Source organism: Rhamphochromis longiceps, linkage group LG20 (assembly GCF_057381845.1).
Source record: "Rhamphochromis longiceps isolate RC_006_pf linkage group LG20, R_longiceps_female_GT1.1, whole genome shotgun sequence".
In the NCBI taxonomy this organism is placed as follows: Eukaryota; Metazoa; Chordata; class Actinopteri; order Cichliformes; family Cichlidae; genus Rhamphochromis; species Rhamphochromis longiceps.
This window is the reverse complement of record NC_140576.1, coordinates 6823002-6842743: the sequence shown is the minus strand read 5'-3', so window position 1 is coordinate 6842743 and position 19742 is coordinate 6823002. Positions and strand designations below refer to the sequence as shown.

Below are 19742 nucleotides of genomic sequence, written 5' to 3'. Positions count from 1 at the left end.
AAGATACGCCCAGTGATCACAGGGCAAGGAGAATGTGCAAACACCATTAATATCACACTGAAAGGGCTTGGTCGCACGGTTTGTTTTCTTAACAAATGTTCATAATACAAACAGCGATTTGATTTTATGTATTTTTTTTCCCTAAAGACCAAAGTCAAGTTGCATTTTTAACCTTTTATCTCTTGACTTCTATATGAAACACTGTTAGTAGCTTTCCTAGCTCTATAGTAAATGTAAATTTTTTATTAACATGCGTGGCTGCCAAAAACAACCACAGATGTGTTGCCCATATGCCTCCTGCCATCTGAGCACCTACGGGAGTATGATCATACAGTCTAGTCAGTGCCAATCAGTGAAGAACACAATACCTCCAGCTACTGTATGGCGACATGTCTCTATCAATAGACAAGTCAAGCCAATCTACCAGTTAGATAATAGCAGCAGTCGCTCTGACAGTTAGATCCCTACACTGGACTCTCTGTGGGCCTTGCCTCTCTCTGCTTGCCTTCCTATCCTCAGGGGTTAGCAGTCCTACACACCCAACCAGATAGAGACACACACACACATAAGGTGGACCTGGGGCTCTGGCGTTCTATCATGTTTAGCTAAAGGGGGAGCATAATGGTTTTTAAATGGATGACTCAGTGCTGGCCCAGAGAGGGCATCTGAGACAGAAGAGAATGGCCATGGCCTGCAGCAAAGCAGCTCTTAGATTGAGCTGTCCGTCTCACTAAAATGAGTCTGAGTTAACACCTCTTCCAGTTCCCAGTGCCCCAGGACAGACAATAGCAGGCTTCCTCTCTGCCTTTCCCTTTCTTCTTTCTGTTGTTCCTAACCTTTCACTCTCTCTTTCTATTACTCCATGTTTCTCTGCACCCATCTTAAGCTTTTACTCAGCGATCCAGAGAGCACTAAAGCATCGAGCATGTGACTGAGCTGTTTGGGTTCACTGGTAGACCACAGAGCTTACAAAGCCAACATGATGAGTTATTGCCAGTCTTAGTAAAAAAGAACAAATAAAAAATAAAGTCAAAAATCCACAAAAATGTAGACAGTGTATTTAAGCTGTTTTGGATGCAGCAATGCTGCTGCAGATGGATTATATCACTGTTGATGGTGAAAACCTTGTGACTGCAATTTTAGCAATTTTGTATTCTTAGGATTGACAGGGCTTCACTTACAGTTTAATCAATATCCTTTGAGTTTTACATAATTCTATAACTTAAAATTAGGCTGTCACCAAGAAGAAACCAAGATTGTTTTGGGGAGGAGCGGTGGTGCCTTTGGGGTTCACCCAACATCATGAATTTACTAATTTTTAGATAAAGTGGAAGCACAGTTATGCAAAGATAATCACTCTGATAATTACATTCAGCTTTTGATCTAAATTGTCACAGTACCTGCTGAGTTCTAACATATGAGGTCTTGGTTAGATACTATCACACACAAAGGTCTCGGGTGACTTCTCCTATTATCTCTCATAGCACATCACTGTGTTTTGGCAGGGGACTGTTACAACACACAACAGACCTTTAATGAACACTCTGTTTTCTTCTTTCTTTTTGATGTTGTTTGAAACATTTTCGGTTTTGCATTTTACGGTTTCCCTCTATCAAAAAGCATCAAGTCTTCTCGTGTCCACTTACATCTTTCTGTACTTAGCCAAGGTTCTGTCACTCCCTCGGCTGTCTATTTGTCTAAGACCAGGGGCAGTAGATGACTAGATGGTGAAAGGGGGGAGAAATGGGGTGTATGGGACTCCTAAGGGAGTCTGTTGATGACTATCAACAGGCTGACTGTTATGACTATCTGTGATAAGAGTCTGGGAGAGAAGAGCCTCTGAAGATTTCCAGCCCACAGCCCAGACAGGATATCTTTAAAAAATAATACACCCTGAGCCAGGGTCAGTCCTCCAATGGCTATTCAGAAGGAGAAAGAAGAGAAGATGGAATTATTGTTCCCTTTTGACAGGTTGGGAGGCAGAGATCAAAGATTTTACCTTGAAGAGAAATAAAACTGACCTCAGGCTAATAGCAACATGCATACTGATCTAGAAAGAGTATATTGAAAATGTCACAAAACGCCAAAACGTTCCAGCATCAGCTGAGTCTTGGCTGTGTTCGCATACATACCTTTCCGGGTGGCTTATGAAACTGAAACTGACAAATGAACAGAAAACTATCTTTGTAATATCCTTCAACATGCTGAGATATACTGTATGTTCCTCATATCTACTGTACAGTATAAAGCGACATTTGTTGTTATTTGGTGCTATATAAATAAAATTGAATTGAATTTTAAAGGAGTAGACAGAGTGTAAAATTTGCTGAGTTTCTTCCTTCTTTTAGGCCAGGTGCGAGTGTTTTTGCCAGGGCACTTTGGTGGGGACGTGTGGATGTTTCTCTTTAGAGCTTAAGTCAGCCTCGTCCTAAAGCAAAAGAGCTGAAGCTATGCTGATGAATATGCATTAGCCGGGTGTCCGGGGAGAAAAAAAGGAAGGAGGAGGGAAAACTGAGAGAAAACATGAGCGCTGTGGGGAGTGTGTAGCTTTTGGAGAGAAGCCTCTTGCACCCCAAATGGCTGGCCATAATACAAAGTTTAAAAAGGAATATGTTCACCCTGGCACACTGCCACATAGCGTGTGCCTGAGTGTTTTAATCGTCTGCATGCTCCTACAACTGGTGAGAAGAAAACGTGGCTGAAAAAAAGACTTCTTCAGACTGAAACTATGATGGGATTTTTTTGTTAATTTATCTACATAATTTTCATTTGACTGGTTTTTTGACGGTATTTTATCAACATGAGCCATGAGTTTTAACATTTGAACTATGTATTGCATAGTATAAAGCATGAAACCACGGCAACATTCTCAAAAAAATTCCCTGCCTTGTTGGTTAAAGTTTTTTTAACTGTGCCCATCAGCTGCTGGTGTCCAATTCAATCACATCCTGCCCTTTTCAGAATGATGTTCCAATGATTAACTTGTCCAAGCTTCTATCCTTTGTTATGTATGAATGTAATATGAGACTACGTGAATGACCGTCCTCCTGAAAAACGAACAGTCAAGGAGTCAGTGAAACGAAAAGCAGGCCAGCATATTTCACCTCTAATTAGGCATTTGAGAAAGCGAGACAGAGACGGAGAGAGACAGAGACCAGGAGTTTCTTTTTTCCCTTAATGAGCTTACTGAAGCAACTTCAATATCCTCTAATGTCATGTTGAAATGAAAATTAATAGTTCAATATGCCGCCACCGCACTGGGCCACGCTTCTTCCATTTCCATATCAGATGCCGTGACCAAATGAGTCTGCTCGCTTCAGACCGACGCCCAGAAAAGCTGATACCACCGCTAATCAGCCAGATTTTTCCATTTGACATTGCTACGTTGCTCTGCCGGAATTCTGGATAAGTGTATTGTGTGCGTATGACTTTGAGTGTATGCGACAATCAAAGATGAGGTCCAATCCTACACATGATGGAAACAGAATGGGCATCTATGGTGATGAGACAGATTCTCTTGAGGAAATGTAAAATCTGAAAAGTGCCTCATTGCTTTAGTTACTTTCTTCACTTCTATTTAGCTCCGTGTCTTACTGTGTTGTACTGCGTTACCAGTAGCGGATTAAAAGGGACCCACAGTTTATGTGAAATAAAATAAAACTAATTAAAAGAACAGCAACTATAATGACTGCACAGAGAACCTGTGATAGTTCCTACCTCCCATCCAAAGGAACTGTCTTTGCCTGTGGCCACATGATGCTTTGTGCTGTGCAGACCAAACCTCTCACCAGCACCTATGCGGGTCTTTGCCCATACACCCAGACCTGCACCGGGCACAGAGGACTCCCGCAGCTCCAGTTCACTGGGAATGGGAATGTCATCAGGAATGTAGACAGGTGCCTCATAGGGCGAGCCCTCCTTGGGTGTGGTGAAGTCCTGGTCATTGCTGCTGCTGCTATTGTTGTGGAGATGGTGGTGGTGGGAGGCATAGATATGGGAGTGTAGCAGGTGGTGGTGGTTGCTGTTTGGATGGGAGGGAGTCGGTGAGGGCAAGGGGGACATGTTGATGATGCCGTCTTCTGCGTCGTCTTCTGGGCTGTCGGCGCCACCTCCGCTGCCAGCCGCTAAACCTGGCAGATCAGCCTCTGTGTCGTACATGCTGTCCACTGGCTCACTGTCATCTACGAGACAAAGACACACACAGAGATGTCACAAAGGATGTGTAACCTCCTGGATTTCCATGCCAGCTATATAGACGGGAAGAGAAAATCTGGTTTTAGCCATAAATCTATGTGAATAGCTTCCCTGGAATTGAAGACAGAAATTGAAATACTGTAAATCATATTTCCAAACCCAGTGGCATACTACGCATGCAAGGAGTTCTTGGCCTTAAGTTACAAAATGCACTTCAATGTCCTAACCTCTAAATTGTCGGCAAACCACACAGCACAATGAGGAAATTTAGTGGTCCTCAGAAAGTCATACTTATCCATCTGACTGGCTTCAGCAACAAAATGCTTAGTTCACTGATTTTCCAGAGGTTATCTGAGAACAGCCAGAAACACAGAGATAGTGGCCAAGTCCTTCGTGGGAATAGTTCTCAGTTTAATCATGGTCACCACGTCCTGCCAGGACTCATCTTACAAATAATTCGTTATATCTATCATTGACCTGTTGGGCCTCGTCGCCCATTATTATTTTCACATCTAAGACCTGACAACATGATTGTGCCGGCGCTCCAGGATCCCACCATTCTGACATGAGTGAAAACAAGAACAGCAAGTATGGTTTTGGTAACTTCAAATTTCATGATTTTGTTTTTCATACTGTATAATTCAGGCATTTATTATGTAAAATGAAAGTTTGTATGCACTAGAGCCTTTTGGTGAGTATCATTCCCTTAGGCTGTTTTTGAGTAGAGGCCTTTTAGTACGGCATATCAAGTTTTTAGTAAAGCTAAGATGTGTAATAATTTTCCTTTGTAAATAGCATAACATTGGAATTTGAATCAGGACCAATGGCATCAAGGGAGAAGAAAGCTTACAAATATGAAATAAATGCACATTTTTCAATCCAGCCCTCAACAGATCTGTACCTATTTGTTTGTGTCTCTGTTTTCTTAAGCACACCTATACACGTCTTTTTGTTATCCCTCTCTAGACAGTCCTGGTGTCTTAAGTCAAAGTACCACTGCAGTTTTACTATCTAAACACAGGGACTGGCAATCAGCAGGCCAACTAGGCCCAAAATTACAGCAGGAGTGGTTCCAATCAAGCGCTTTCCCCCTCTCCTAACCTCCATCTAGCCTGCTGCCAAGCCTGTCGTCGCTGCCCAGGTTTTAACTGGAGCTGTAACATGACATTTTAAAAATGTGCTTGTTAGTGTGTGGAAGTATATTATTTTGTAATGAGAGGTTTTAATTTAAAAAATGATGCAAGTTGAATTCAATTAACAATTGGGATGTTTTATTTCCGTGAGTTTATTCATTCTAAAATGCTGTTTCTGTGTTATGTCAGGTCAGAAAGGCAGAGAAATACAGGCAGAATATGCTGTTAGGGAATCCAAATAACAAAACTGTTGTTACAGAAAGTGTAGAAAAGCACACAATGTGCAGTGGTTACCTTTTTTTGCTATCTTGTAATTAGACATGCAACTTTAAAATGCGAAATGTGAAACTTTGGAAGCATGTGACGAGGGCTTTTCAGAGCCTGGCAAACCTGCAGCTTGTCCACATACATTTGGGTAACTTATCACATAAAGCTGAAGCAGTAAAAGTCAGCCTTTTATTAGTGATTTTGCGTCATCCCAGTGATTTTGACTGGAAAGAAACCTGTTTTTTAATGATCACTGTTTCGTGGGGATTCAGACCAGGCGTGCAATTAAGCATTGGAACATGTGAGCCAGCAGTAGCTTCCACTTTTCACAGATCAATTAAAGTTTTATAACTCAGCTCTATCTGCTGCTCCTTCCACACAATCAAAAGTGTTTTCAGACTGTTAAACTTTTTTTTCACTCCATCTCTCCCTCTCTCTCTTTCTGTTCACTCCCCCACTCTCACTGGCACTTGACCCATTGAGAGCAATTTTGACAAGCAGAGAGACAGCCTCGGAAAATCTATTAAATACCATTTGGCTTTAAGAGCCCCTATGAACAACAAAATGCACAGATCGCCACGTCAAATAATTGAGTAACAAAGAGAAGGGAAGAAAAATAAAAGTTCCTCTTAATCTTAATGAACAAAACATCTTTTGTGAGACGCATGGTGCAGTAAACCACACGGTGTGATATTAAACATGTTCAACTTTCAGTCGTAACTTTGTTAATTCCTAAAAAGAAAACAATTTTTTTTAAAGCATGTGAGACCAGAGACGAATGTTCTTTGCCATTCTGTAATACCATGTTCAACTGATGATGAAAAAAAGAAAGTGCAAATGAGAAAACAAAGCAGGCTCATAAGTCGAAGGGTGAGAAAGAAAACAAAGAGGAAAAGACAAAGAGTCCAGCAACTGATGACTGAGCTGCTTTTAAACAGCTGTGTGTTAGTTCTGGGTCTCAAACGTCCCAGAAAGAGATGTTAGGTTCACCTCCCTAAGGGCTTCTTAAAAAACACCCAGGCCAGATAGTGCCTTCCTCTCCCTGGCTCCTTATGTTGTTCTTTCTCTCTCTGTTCCCCTACGCCATCTCTTTCTCTTTTACGGGGAGCTATTTATCCTGATTACATCAGGGGTCAATCATTAATTCGCACCTTGGGGGTCCCGGTGCTGGCCATGGCTACAATAGGCTGCTTGTTCAGCGGCTGTTATTCCAGTGGAAAACTACTCTGCTCTGCCTGAGAGCCAGGCACAGGCCACATGAAGGCATCCCATTTATTTGATAAATTGTAAATGCATGCCATAAACGGAGCTCTTTGCTTTGTAGCATGGCTTGCAATAACAAAGATTTTAGGGCACGTATGAACAGATGCGGGGTATCACACAAACACACATCTGTTTGCAACTGAAGGAGCTGTTACTGTACTCAAAACACATGCGCAAGAGATCAGATGGTGTTGTAGGTAAAGATGATATCTCATAATTACTACATGTCAAAGGGAAAGAACAAGATATGACACCGATATAGCATTTACAGTCACTAGCCTAAAGTACACATCTGACACCATCAACTATTTATTGCAACAACAAGGAAACAACAATAGCACAAGATATTAAAGAAAACATGTTCTTTCCGTTCAAGATTAGAAGAAGCTACTGAGGATTTTTTTTTTTAATAAAAATAATAAAATATGAAATGCTGATAACATTGTAATCAGCGTTGCCATAGCAAAATAACTTGACACGGTGCTGAAAATCAGCGGTTTAATCGGAGGGCCTTGCAAAAGGCAAATTGTTCTGTGGTTGTGTTTAATCAGAGCACTCTAGACTTAAATGCATAAAGATAGAGATCTGGAGTAATTTTCTGCCGTCTGCCTGGACGCACACAAACACATGTGCCTTGTGGCATATGGACTGAGCGGTATTATCGATGTAGTCTGAAGAGCAGGAGGAAACAACACTGATGGCATACACGAATTCTGAGAAAGGAGCTAATGCATATAATAAAGACCAGCTAATTTCCTGCAGAGTAAGCAGTCATGCCTTTAGTGAAAATAAAAAAAAATTACAATTCTTTGTAAAGCTGTTGCTCAAAGGTGCATTTTTTTCTTGTTAGGAAGGGATACACATATTGAACAGAAAAAGAACTGCACAGTACAGGATAGAACAGATGCCAAAAATAGCCCGATTATTCAGAGCCAGGTGTATAAGCAGCATGGTGAGGTCATGGCTGTGGCTATGATAACATTAAAAGAGAGAGGAAAAAAATGTGTGTGTGTGTGTCCCATTGATGGCCATTATAAAGCACACACATCCTACTTCTCTGACTGCCTTCTCCAGTACACACAGAGACTGCATCTTTTGGCTGGCCGTAAATTGATCTGGTTTAATTCAAAAAGAAAGCCAGCCACTGATGAAAAGACAATATCCAGGGGAAAGGCAAAACTATGCAAAATTCAGCAGAGACTCCAAATATGGGGGGAAAAGATCGTCTGCTGAATGAAAACATTTTTTAAAAAAATCAAGGCAGAGGGAGACTGTGTGGACCATGACAGATATGAAAAATAGTTAGGTGGTTGAGCAATAAATGACCAAACATTTTGATGTGGGAGCGCTGTGTGCATGTGGGGCAGTGTGCAAAGCCAAGTGTAATCTGCTGCCTGTGCCACTATATTGTGTCAATGTGGTCCCACTTAGCTGCGATATTTTTAGTTCCTTTTTAATAAGGCTTTTGATGATTTTGTCTTCACAAAGAGAGTCCCCCACCACCACCACTACCGCCACCCACCACCCCCACTTCCCTATTTAAAACAGGAGGGATGCAGCTGTAAAAAATCAAACAGGGACAAATTAAAAGGTAGAAAGAGTGAGCAGTAAAAAAAAAAAGAAAGAAAGAAAGAAAAGTGTACAATAGGGATTTTTTCCACAGTGACACTGGGGTACCATATATCCAAAATGACGTGTAAATGGAAGCATGTGACGAGGCGGCCAAAGGAGGGCATTCAGTGGAGAAGGTTTGTGCATTTCCATGTGGGTGGAACTAGTGAGCGAGCATTGGGGGCACGATCATCTACAATATGAGAAAGCCTCTCCGAGCAAGAACACCACACTGTTTCCCCTTGTAAAAGCACCAGGGAGCATTTCCAAGCAACACTTAAAACTACAACACAGCTACTTTGGAATAGGTGGAAAGTAAGAAGGAAAGAAAGACAGAAAGAAAAAGAAAGAGAGAAAAAGGCCAATGCACCATCTGAAGGCCCATTTCCCCTCCACAGGGTTGCTCATGTAATGCTGCAGATAATTACGCAATAACAATAATAACTATAATAAAGAATTTATCCAACAGCAACATATACTGGGATTGTTTGCTTTGCAACAATCTCAGCAATAAGATACTCAAACTATAGGACTTAATTATTTTATTATTAAGTTTGCATTTTTACAAGCCACAGTTTACAATGCTTATGTCATTGACGAAAAGTGTGGTAAAAAAGTAGGTGGTTTTTATTTCTTTAAGCGCTAACACGACTAAAATATCGTGGGAACAAAACTGAAATTTAATTTCCATTTCTTAAAAGGTTCAAATCCACGCATCCTGACCCAATGACCTTGTTTTTTGGCAGAATTTAGAACATTTACTTTAATATTGGTGTCTCTTTGTCTGAGTCTCATCACTTACTGTCTATGACTATAAGGCTAGAAGACTTTGGTCACTGCAGCTCAGAATGGAGAGAGTGAGTGTGCATTTTTATGTTTGTGTGTAGCATCAATACAACATGGCTGATGTATTGATGTGTCATTTGTGCTGAGCAGCCCAGAGCCATTCCATCCTCCAATAAAGTGCATGTGTGAGTGTGTGTATACACTGAGATCAAGCCTCCAGGCAAGTAGGAGACAGCAGGCAACCTCCTGCAGCTGAGAGCAGGTGTGTTTTTGCGTGTGCGTGTATAAGTGTGTGTGGTGGCCCTGTAGTCCCAGGGGACCCTGGGGACCAGGCTGCTGCAGACATTTATTAACAGGGCAGATTAATAGCACTAGGAAAACATGTTCACAAACATGATAAATATTAATAATAATCAATATTGAGTTACATTTGCCAAATTGAGTTGCAAACATCACCCAGGGGGTGGGTATGGAGAGAGGAGGGAGAAGGGGGAAGAAAGGAGGTGGATAAAACAGGAAGAATACTGAGTGCAAAAGAAGAAGAAGGTGAAAAGAAGGAATCAAACAACAGTGAATAGTCTACACATGATTTAACAGCGAAAACTAAGCAAAACCCTTTACATTTACATGTCCCAATAACCGAGACCACCTAAATCAGCTATTTTAAACTGAGCCTCAGAATCAATAACAAACAATTCAGGCAGAAGAAAACTATTCTCATTACTTTAATGTATCAGACCATTGCATTGCTAAAGAGGACGCCAAAGTCGGCGCTAAGATAAATCAGCGTAACTGCTAAATGTTTTATATTTCCAATCCTCCGAGGCTACTGAACGAAGGAGCCAGTTGGAGGACAGTGGGACCAAACCAGAGTCATCGTCAACACTCAGAGCACATCCGCACAAACAAGGCGGTGAAGCAAAGTTTGAATGTCAAACGCCACAGTCAAATTTTCACCACCATGGAAAGCAATTCTTGAATTAATTTTACAGCTTCACTGAGATCTAAAGGTGAGTCTGATTTATGAAGACATCCTCACTACCGGTGGAAGGTCACAGTCACTATCCACAGAAGTAAGAGAAATCAATCAAATCTAGAGGCAAATAATTTATCTCAGTTTTTATTTAATGTATCAAAAAACGTCACTTCAGGCAACAGAATAACAGAACGTATGGTTGCTTTCAAAGATTCCACTTTTCAGGAACAGACTTTCACACTGTGCTTTGTCGATCTCTTTTTCCATTTCTATTTGTGAGTCTCTAGGTGTGTGTGTGTCTGTGTGTGAGTGTGTGTGTGTGTGTGAGAGAGAGAGAGAGAGAGAGAGAGAGTCCCTACACCCACTTCTTGTGCAGCTTCATTTAGCAGGCCATTCGGGAGGCCAGACAGCAGCTAGGGGAGTACCAAGGCAGACAGTGTTCAGAACAAACCCATCTATTCTAATTAACCAGGGAAAAGAGAGGTTTGACTTGTGCGTCTGTATGTGTGCATGTATTTTTTCGAAGCAGGGCACTTTATTCAGTTTAACTTTTTATTTTAGGATGGGTTTATATTGTCTTTAATGTGTAAAATGTGAAATAATAATCACACTTTTTTACACTGATTTCAATAAAATCTTACTGGATCTTGGTCAATATCGCGTTGCGTCCACCTCAGTAATATCTATATGTCCTGACCTGCCTGATTATCATAGTTAGATGAAAATCTAGAGAGGGAATTCATGGCCAACAGATTTCTTAGCCGACATGGATGCACTTGGGTGTGTGTGCATGCTGAGTGTGTGTCTGTGTTAGTCAGTGTGGTTTGGCAGACTGGACGCAGCATACACCGATACATCAGTCTATTACTCTTTAGCCTTGCTCCTGCTCCTCTCTTTTTCTCGCTCCCTCCAGTCATTAGCCAGTGAATTAACGACAATCGAGCACGCTATTAATCACCCTGACAAACGTGTTAGCATTGCCTGGCTAGGCCGGCGCGAGACTCTGGTGGGGGAGGAGGAGGAGGAAGGGAATGGAGGTGGTGGGCGAAAAGTATGAGAGTGAGCGCAGGATGACTACAAGGGTCAAGGGAGACTCTTGGTCTTTGGGGAAGGAAGAAATGTAAAGATATGGAAAAGAAGAGGTGTGAGAGACACAAGGGACATAAGATGAAGAGAAGACGGTGCAGCAGAAAAAACAAAAGGCTGATGTGAGCAACAGAATTCAGCACTCAGTCTCTGTGCACTTGAATATGTTTAACTTTAGTGTTCTGTTATTGAACAGTTAAAGTAGGTTATTTATACTACGGCGAAGCAAATGTACTCAAGGTTAAAGCTTATCAGCTCTTATGGAGTTGAATGTGTGGAGCTGCTGAAGGGTTCCTGTTTAAAGTCAAAGTCATAATGCAGTGTAACTACACTGTATGTAATTCTGAATTCAAATTGTACATATACATGTGTGCACCTCTTATATAGTTTGTACACCTTAGTGATTTTTTTTGTGTGCATTTTAAAGGCCCAGATAGGGACGGGCATTGCAAACCAGCTAAGGTTATAAATGGTGAGGTGTGTTGAGCAGTTGATGTAATATAGCTGTCCCACTGTAAAAATAAACTAATTAAACTAAACTTTTAATATTATCAGCCATTGCTTGTGGTGTAGTGCTGTGCATCCTACAAGACTGTATAAAACACATAATTGCATATAAGCCTTAGAGAGCATGCAACATGCAAATATATATATTGTCATTTGTCATTGTCATCTACCTTAAAATTTGTAGGAAGGGCATTATCCAATGCAAACTATACATAATGCTTCTATTATCAATTTGTATTTGCATTTACTAAATGGCATATAATGTAGATAAAATAAGACCAGGCTTTAATAGACTTATAGAAAAGCCAAGAAATTACCCAGAGCTTTGCAGGAAGTTATGTTTGCCGTCCATCTCTACTCTAATAACGAATGAGAACTCCTTCATCTTTCACTCCTGCTTTCTCCCACACTACCAGACTAAGACCACCTGCTGGGAGGCCTGAGCTCTGGACGTCAGGTGGGTCACGGCCATCACACAGTCCCATGTCATCAGGCTGTCACAGTGAATGGAACTGACATGGGAGATATGCTAATCCACTTAGCTTCAAACTCAGCCAGGAGGCCGGTACGCAGCTCCGTCTCTGCCCACTATGAGCAGAACACACACAGACACATTAAGCCATGTAACTGTGAACTTTCCTCAATATGCATATTAGTTTAGATCAAATGAAGCCAAATGATCCCTGTGGGGCTATTAAGCTAGTACTCAATAGGATTTATATCATAGGAAAATAACAGGTTATATAGGGATACAAAGACATGTAAGTATGAAAGCTAAAGCAATACCTTCAGTAAATAATGGTTCTCCGAAGCCTCTAATAGGTCACGTTTTATTTTAGTTGTTTAAAGGATGCTAATGACATCAAGTAATGGACTAGAGAGGACTAGAGAATGAAAATTATGCGTGTCACATGTTCATCCCGTGTACTGTAAATGGAGATGCAGTCAGGCGTGTGTGCATTAACGTATAAACTGACTACTTTGATATAGTTAGTAAAAATGTGAAAAAACAAACAAACTCTGCATTCTCACGCACATCAGCATGGTGTTATAATCATACAGTACACTCTGACTTTCACACATGCTCATTGAGTCTGCACCAAAGTGATCAAAGTAATTCAGCAAGCAGCTAGGTGTCAGAGTTCAAAACTATTGCACCACTCAGCCAGATGATATCTCAAACTTATCCATCATATTTCCCGACCATGACTTCCCCTATTAGGAGCGGTGGCGGTGTTATTACTAATCTGTTCACTATCCCACAGAAACAGGAAGGAAGAGAGGGAAACAGATGGGAAGGCAGGAGAATGGCGAGAGAGGGACACAATGCTTACTGCTCCCTTCCTCCTCATCCACTTCACCTCCGTCCCCCTCTTCTGCTCGACTCGCTTTTTAGCTGTCCTCGAAGTGAGAGAGAGAGCGCAAGCGGAGGCTCACAATCAGTCTGACAATACTGTATACAAGTGCTTGAGAACAATGGAGGCCAACCACAAAGAATTCTGGGAACATAGCCACAGACTTCTTCTCCTTTGGGTGGCTCCTGAATGCCAGACCCATCGATACACATCAGCTGGCTGAGACTGACCGGTGCCGGAGAGAAGAGAGAATATAAATACATAATGCAGATATGATGTGCTTAGGTGACTGCTTCTCATCCCTGTACTCTATCTCACTTCTTTGCTGTGTTTCTAGGCATGCACGCATGTGGCAAAAAAAATGGATTTATCAAAATGTTTCCTGTTTCTTGAAATCAAATACCTATGCACATGCATCACACGCCAGCACATGCATACACACAGGTCGAGTGTCACTTCCTTCCATAATTACGACTCTTAATTAACACACATACAACCACCACGTGTGTGTGTGTGTGTGTGTGTGTGTGTGTGTGTGTGTGTGTGTGTGTGTGTGTGTGTGTGTGTGTGTGTGTGTGTGTGTGTGTGTGTGTGTGTGAGATATGGCTAGGCAACTGAGTGCAACAATAAGTGCAAAAATACTTCTGACTGAATAAAAAAGAGAGAGAGAGGAGTAAAAGAAAGGCAGGGTTAGGCAGACATGGAGAGAATGAAAAAGACAGAGGCAGGCAATTTTGTCCCTCTCCACTTTAAGTGCGCAGGGTGTGGGGTGAACGCGGGTCCATTTGGAAATAATTGGCTGGTAATTAGGAGGGGTCGACAGGTCGATTCAGGAACAAATGACTGTCTTTAGCTCAGGTGGACCTCCGCACGAGATAATGGGAGCTATACCTCCCACCCCCTCCCCTTTCCACTTTCTTCTCCTCGCTCGTCTCCCTGCTTCTCCCCCATCTTTATATCTGCTGCTGTATGTGCTACCATATTTGCTAACAATGTCTTCACAAAAATGCATACGTTCCTTTATATGCAGTGTAATAGCAACACGCTACATATCCTGCACTGAACACCTACTTACATTTAGAGTACAGCAATCGCCATGTTTGTTTTTTGGGGGATAATGCTAAAAGCTTACAAACTATGAATCAGGTCATTGTCGTTGTGTTTAAAAGTTACATTACTGACCTTCAATGCTATTCGGAGTGTCCTAACAATAGCAGCATGCATTAGCATCTTGCTTAATTGTAAGGTGGAAGTGGCCAACTTTATAAACAAGTCAAGTTCACAATGCTTAATAACAGAGCAAGGTAAGAAGGAGACCAAACTTCACAAAAAAACTAATTTAGAACCAGCGTTAAAAAATACAAATACAAAATGATACAAAACAATACTAACTTTGTGTTACGAGGACAAGGTGTTGTTCAGGCACACAAATATGAAAGGGAACCCAGAGATACAACAGAATTAGCCAAACAGTGCATTTTGCCCCCATTCACCCTACCAACTACAGGCTCTCACACTCTCTCTGTTTCTCTCCGTGTCTCTTTCCCTCTCCCGTCCTCCCATTCAGCAGCACTGGGGTCTTGTTTGGCTTCCTGCTGTTTGTGTCCAGACAAGGTCTTGATCTGAATACTGATTCCCCATTGATGGGCCCGCACTTCCGATCTAATTAACTTGTTTTGTCTTTGGCTAAATGGAAGCGTCTGAGGGAGGGTGAGAGAAAGAGAGAAAGAAAGGGGAGCGACAGCAAACAATGTCACAGATCTTTGCTGGAGACGCACCGTAAATAACAACAAGTAAACACAAACAGAACGAAGGTTAAGGAAGGATGTGTTAAGAAAATAAATTGTAATGCGTGTGCATTAGAAGCAGCCATAAAAAAACCAAAAAACAAAACAAAACAGAGTTGCTCGCATTAAAAGCAACACTGGAAGTAAACAAGTAAATGGAGGCTTGAAGCCAGAATGAACGAGCACATTTACTGAGCTGAGTGGTGACAGGTGCAACAAAAACTGAGTTGATTCTTACTGGAATAGCTACACAAAAACATGGTTAAAATATGGACTTTCAATTTGTTTTAAAAAATTACTCTCAGGCTATTAAGCCTGACTTGTGATTTTTTTTCTGTGTAAAATTAGTATTAAATATGAATCCAATCATCATATCTTTAGAAAGTATATACCCAGCACCAGCAATTTATTGATTTTTATTTCATTAATATCCGTTTATATTTTATAACCCTCCCATGGTAATATTTCATGTCCATATAGCTGGTTTTACGTCCTGAACTGGCTGGAGATGAAAGCAAGCGTCTATGTAGTTTCCCTTCTGTTTACTGTCCTCTGGTTACCCGTGGGTGCATACATTTCCGTGGGCATACGGCCATTGCCGCTATTTTGCCTCACCTACTTCACAGAAGGAAATACGGAAACAACAACACAAATACGTTAAGGAGGAGAGCAGAGGCAGACTGCGACGTCACAGTGCGTTGAAAGAAAGATATCAGCGAGACAGGCTAGTGACAATAAAAGGCAGGAAGGCAGGAGGGGTGGGTTGGTGAGGTCACTTAATGACATATGACCCAAAATAAACTGCATAAACAAAGGAATAAAGAGGCTTCGATGGGTAAAAGGAAGAGGAGAGGGGCAGACAGAGGGAGGATCAAAGGGGATGTCCGCTGCTGATACTGCACCTCAGATAATGTGTGGTGCAATTAGCGCCCTGTGACGATTTCCATTAGAGCTAATCAAATATTTATACTGCCTTCTGAGCATGTCACAATGCTGCCCTGGCCCTTCATATCAATGTGACAAATGCCTAATGAAAGAGTGGGCGTGTAGACAGTGAGAGGAGGTGGGGAGGCAGAGAGATAGAAAAGGAGAGAAAGAAAGAGGTGTTAGAAGTAGAGTTTGCTCTTTCTCCCTCTTCCACATTTGGTTTGCAAATGTTAGACCTCTGTCATCAATTACATGGCTGGTCTGGTGGCAATGAGTGGCTGTGCGTGCGTGCGTGCGTGCGTGCGTGCGTGCGTGCGTGCGTGTGTGTGTGTGTGTGTGTGTGTGTGAAGAAACAAGGGCAAGGGAGCACTGATGCTACCTTAGCTAGAACCATTCATCACATTGGGCTGGATGCTGAACCGGTCCAAATGGGCCACATCAAACTCAACATTAAACCAAAATCACTGCTTGAAGTAGTTTGATTTGAATTTGATTCTCATAATAGTGCCATTCTCAAGATATCTACATGTCAGAAGAATGCATTTGTGAGCTATAGAAAAATAAACTGACTACAGTTAAGTGGTGCTTCTACAGATAAAAAAAAATACCAATAATAACACATTCAAGCTGTTACCGGATGATATTGATGTTCTATTGTTTTTTAAAAATAAAAACAAACTCATACTCAATATTAAAATGATGTGACCCAATCCTACTCCAACTACATCCAACTAAGTGTAAATGAACTATTTAATATCACAAAAACCTTTTTAGAGGCTTTCAGAAAAAGTTTTGAGAAAAAAAATGATCTCAGATGCACGCACACACGCACACACACACATTAACCATTGCTGGCCAGTGGCACAATTGAGAGAAGGTTAGGGGTAACAAGATGGGCGGGCCTCCAAAGGTGAGAGGTCAAGTCCCGGTCTGACAGACAGATGGAAGAGAGTGGTCAGGCTTGAAGGATGAGAATGGGATGAAGGATGGCCCTGGTTGGGTGCTGTGTCAGTCTGGGATATGGATGACCGTCTTCACTACTGTGACAGAGTAATAGGCTCCCATTAACCAGGCAGGTTAACTGACCAGTGAGAGGAAAACGCTATAACAAAGGATACAAAAAATACTTAAACAGAGCAAAGAGCCCTTGTGTAACTAACAACTTTAAAGACATGAGGCTCAGAAGAAAAAAAGCTGACCAAAACAGGGAACTGATCACGGTGTGTTCTACCTCGCTCTGCTCCCTGGTCTTTCACCTCACCCCCAACCAGTCATAGCCGATGGGCTGATCCTTGTTCTGCTGGAGGTTTCTTCCTGTTAAAAGTGAGTTTTTCTTTCCCACTTGCTTGCTCATTACCGGTCGTTTGAATGTTGAGGATTTCTTTCTAATACTGTTGGGCTTTTGCCTTACAATATAAAAAGCACCTTAAGGCAACAGTTGTTGTGATTTTGCGCTATGTAAATCACATTGAAAATAAATTGTAAAACAATAAGAGGAACACCTTCGAACAAGAATGCTTTTTTCTTTCTTTTTTCTTTCTTGCTTTTTTCTTGCTTTTTAAAGTTTGACAGAGAATTCCTTGGAAGAAATATTCAGATATGTCGAAAGAAAATTTGAAAATTCATAAGTTCTTAACTTAATAAAAACAAAAAAAGAAAGAAAATGGGCCACATTTTAGGTAATATTTAAGGGATCGTCCTCTGTTACTTGAAGTTGATATGTGATCACTGGACAAATATAACCTATAAGCAACAGACAGGGATCTTTGATTCTAACCTACATAACTCAGGTTAACAGAAAATGTCAGGATAAGATGCTCCAGCAGGCTAATCTCCAGCACAAGTGATAACATTCAGCGTTGAAACCATGACAGATGAGTATTGATCTCTGAGTTGTTGAAGGAGGGTAAAAATAGATTACCAGAACACTTTATTGATATTGATTGAAGAGGCAAAGGGGTAAAATAACTTCCGTCTAAAAGAGAATCCTTCGCTAAGTTACTGTTCAATGATACGAAAAAAAGGATGTGTTGCACATGCGGCGGTTATAGATGTTCGCATTTCTCAGCAGAAGGAAATTAAACGTGTGCTTTAAAGGAACTTCACATGATAACACTAAACAAATATTTAGTATTATCCCAAGTAGCCCGTTACCACCCCTCTCTAGAAGCACTGTCACAACTCGAAAGAACCTCAAACTACAACACGTATACGCAGACCCACATTTCACGCAGTACCATACCTCAGACATACATCTCAAACATTCACATGTGTAATCATAACTCACCGAAAGCCGACATATTATCTCACGCGTCTTCGAACTGCGTCGTCAAACTATGAGTTCCCAGCTACTCATAAACTCTGGTTACCAATTAACCGTGTGTGTGAGTGCTGCAGAGATACTAGAAGAGAAGAGGAGGTGTCTGGCAGACCTATCTGCAGCGCTGCGATGCGCTAACGTGAAAGAATGCCAGACTCAATGTGACATAGATAGGGGAAGTGCAGAGGCCCGATGGGCTGAGTGAAGGTCGATGTTGAGGTCAAGACCCAAAGTGGTCGAAGCTCCATAACACAATCTCCACATCGTAATTTACGTACAACAATATATCTTATTCATTGTAAAAAATGGTGAAAATGGGGCTCCTGAGACTTTCAGTGAAGAATGTTTTTCAGGACGCATGATTGCTGCTTGGATCTAAAGGGACAGCAGCACTTTTACTCGAAATCCACCTTCTGTCGACACTTTCTCACATTTTTTAAAAAAATCTTTTCAACACTGTCTGCCCTAGATAGTCCCACTTTTCTCTAATCCCCCCCGCCCCCGGTTCTGTCAATGACACTTCACTCATTTTCTCATTCGTCCTAACCTGACAAAGTATCAGCTCCTTACACCACCACCTCTGCACCCAACCTGCAGAAAGACACACCTGTTTCCAGGTTCAAAGACAGCCTAGAGTCTTCCCCAGTTCAAGCCTGGAGTGCTTCTAGACTAGTCAGAGTATGTTTTAAGTAAACTTTAAAGATCTTAAGGGAAGTTTTAAATCATTCAAGTTGAACTGAAGTTAAGTCCAAATCCCTAGTCATACCCCAAAAAATGCTCACTTCAATTCTTCAGAACCAAGGCCTACCCTCATTTTTTTAGCTAACAGTAGAATATAATAGAATATATTAGAAGAAGGTTAGCAGGCTAGAAGGTGTATGCCAGTCCCTTTTGGGGAAGCGCTTGATTTCTAAATGCTCCCAGTTCCAAAAATGAGACTTGACATTAAAATCAAACAAAGTTAATGTCCTAATTTTTGCGACCTAATTTTGTCTTCACTCCAAGACGCCATTAAGGGATGACCAGAAGGAAAGGGGGAAGGCAGTGGGTGAGAAGGGCGCAACTGTGCTTGAATGGGTGAAGCCATGGGACACTGGTGCTGGAACAAACCCACTTTGCTCGTGAAGGGATGATACTGGCCAGGATGGAGGAATGAAAGCTGGGGGTTGGAGGAATAGGTGGCAGAAGGTGGGCACAGAGTATGTGCGTGTGTGTAGCACTGGGGTGGAGCTGATGCGTCGGTGCGTGGGTGGGGGTCATTAGCACTAAATCTGTTCCATATGACACATACTCACATGGCCTCTGTCTGGACTCTGTCTGTCTGACTGCCCCCCACCTCTACACCCCCTCTCTGGCAATGAGAGAAAGTAGGTGAGGGTGAGGGAGGGGTAGAGGAGGATATTTCTCAGCCACAACAGGAGCTCTGTGATGACAGGGGCCAGGCCATGTCACACACCAGGGACTCTGGTGGCTCTCCTTATCATGCAGAGAGGGCATCATTAAATGCCCTTCCTTCTATCCCTCCATATC

The 19742-nt window shown here is 41.8% G+C and overlaps 1 protein-coding gene across 1 annotated transcript in view; it reads right to left on the bottom strand.

Annotated features, from left to right (window-relative positions):
• prdm16 (PR domain containing 16) overlaps positions 1–19742 on the bottom strand; it is a 177089-nt gene that overhangs the window by 112153 nt on the left and 45194 nt on the right. Inside the window, 1 exon segment of the mRNA XM_085393453.1 lies at positions 3718–4181. Coding sequence (XP_085249579.1) covers positions 3718–4181 — 464 coding nt within the window.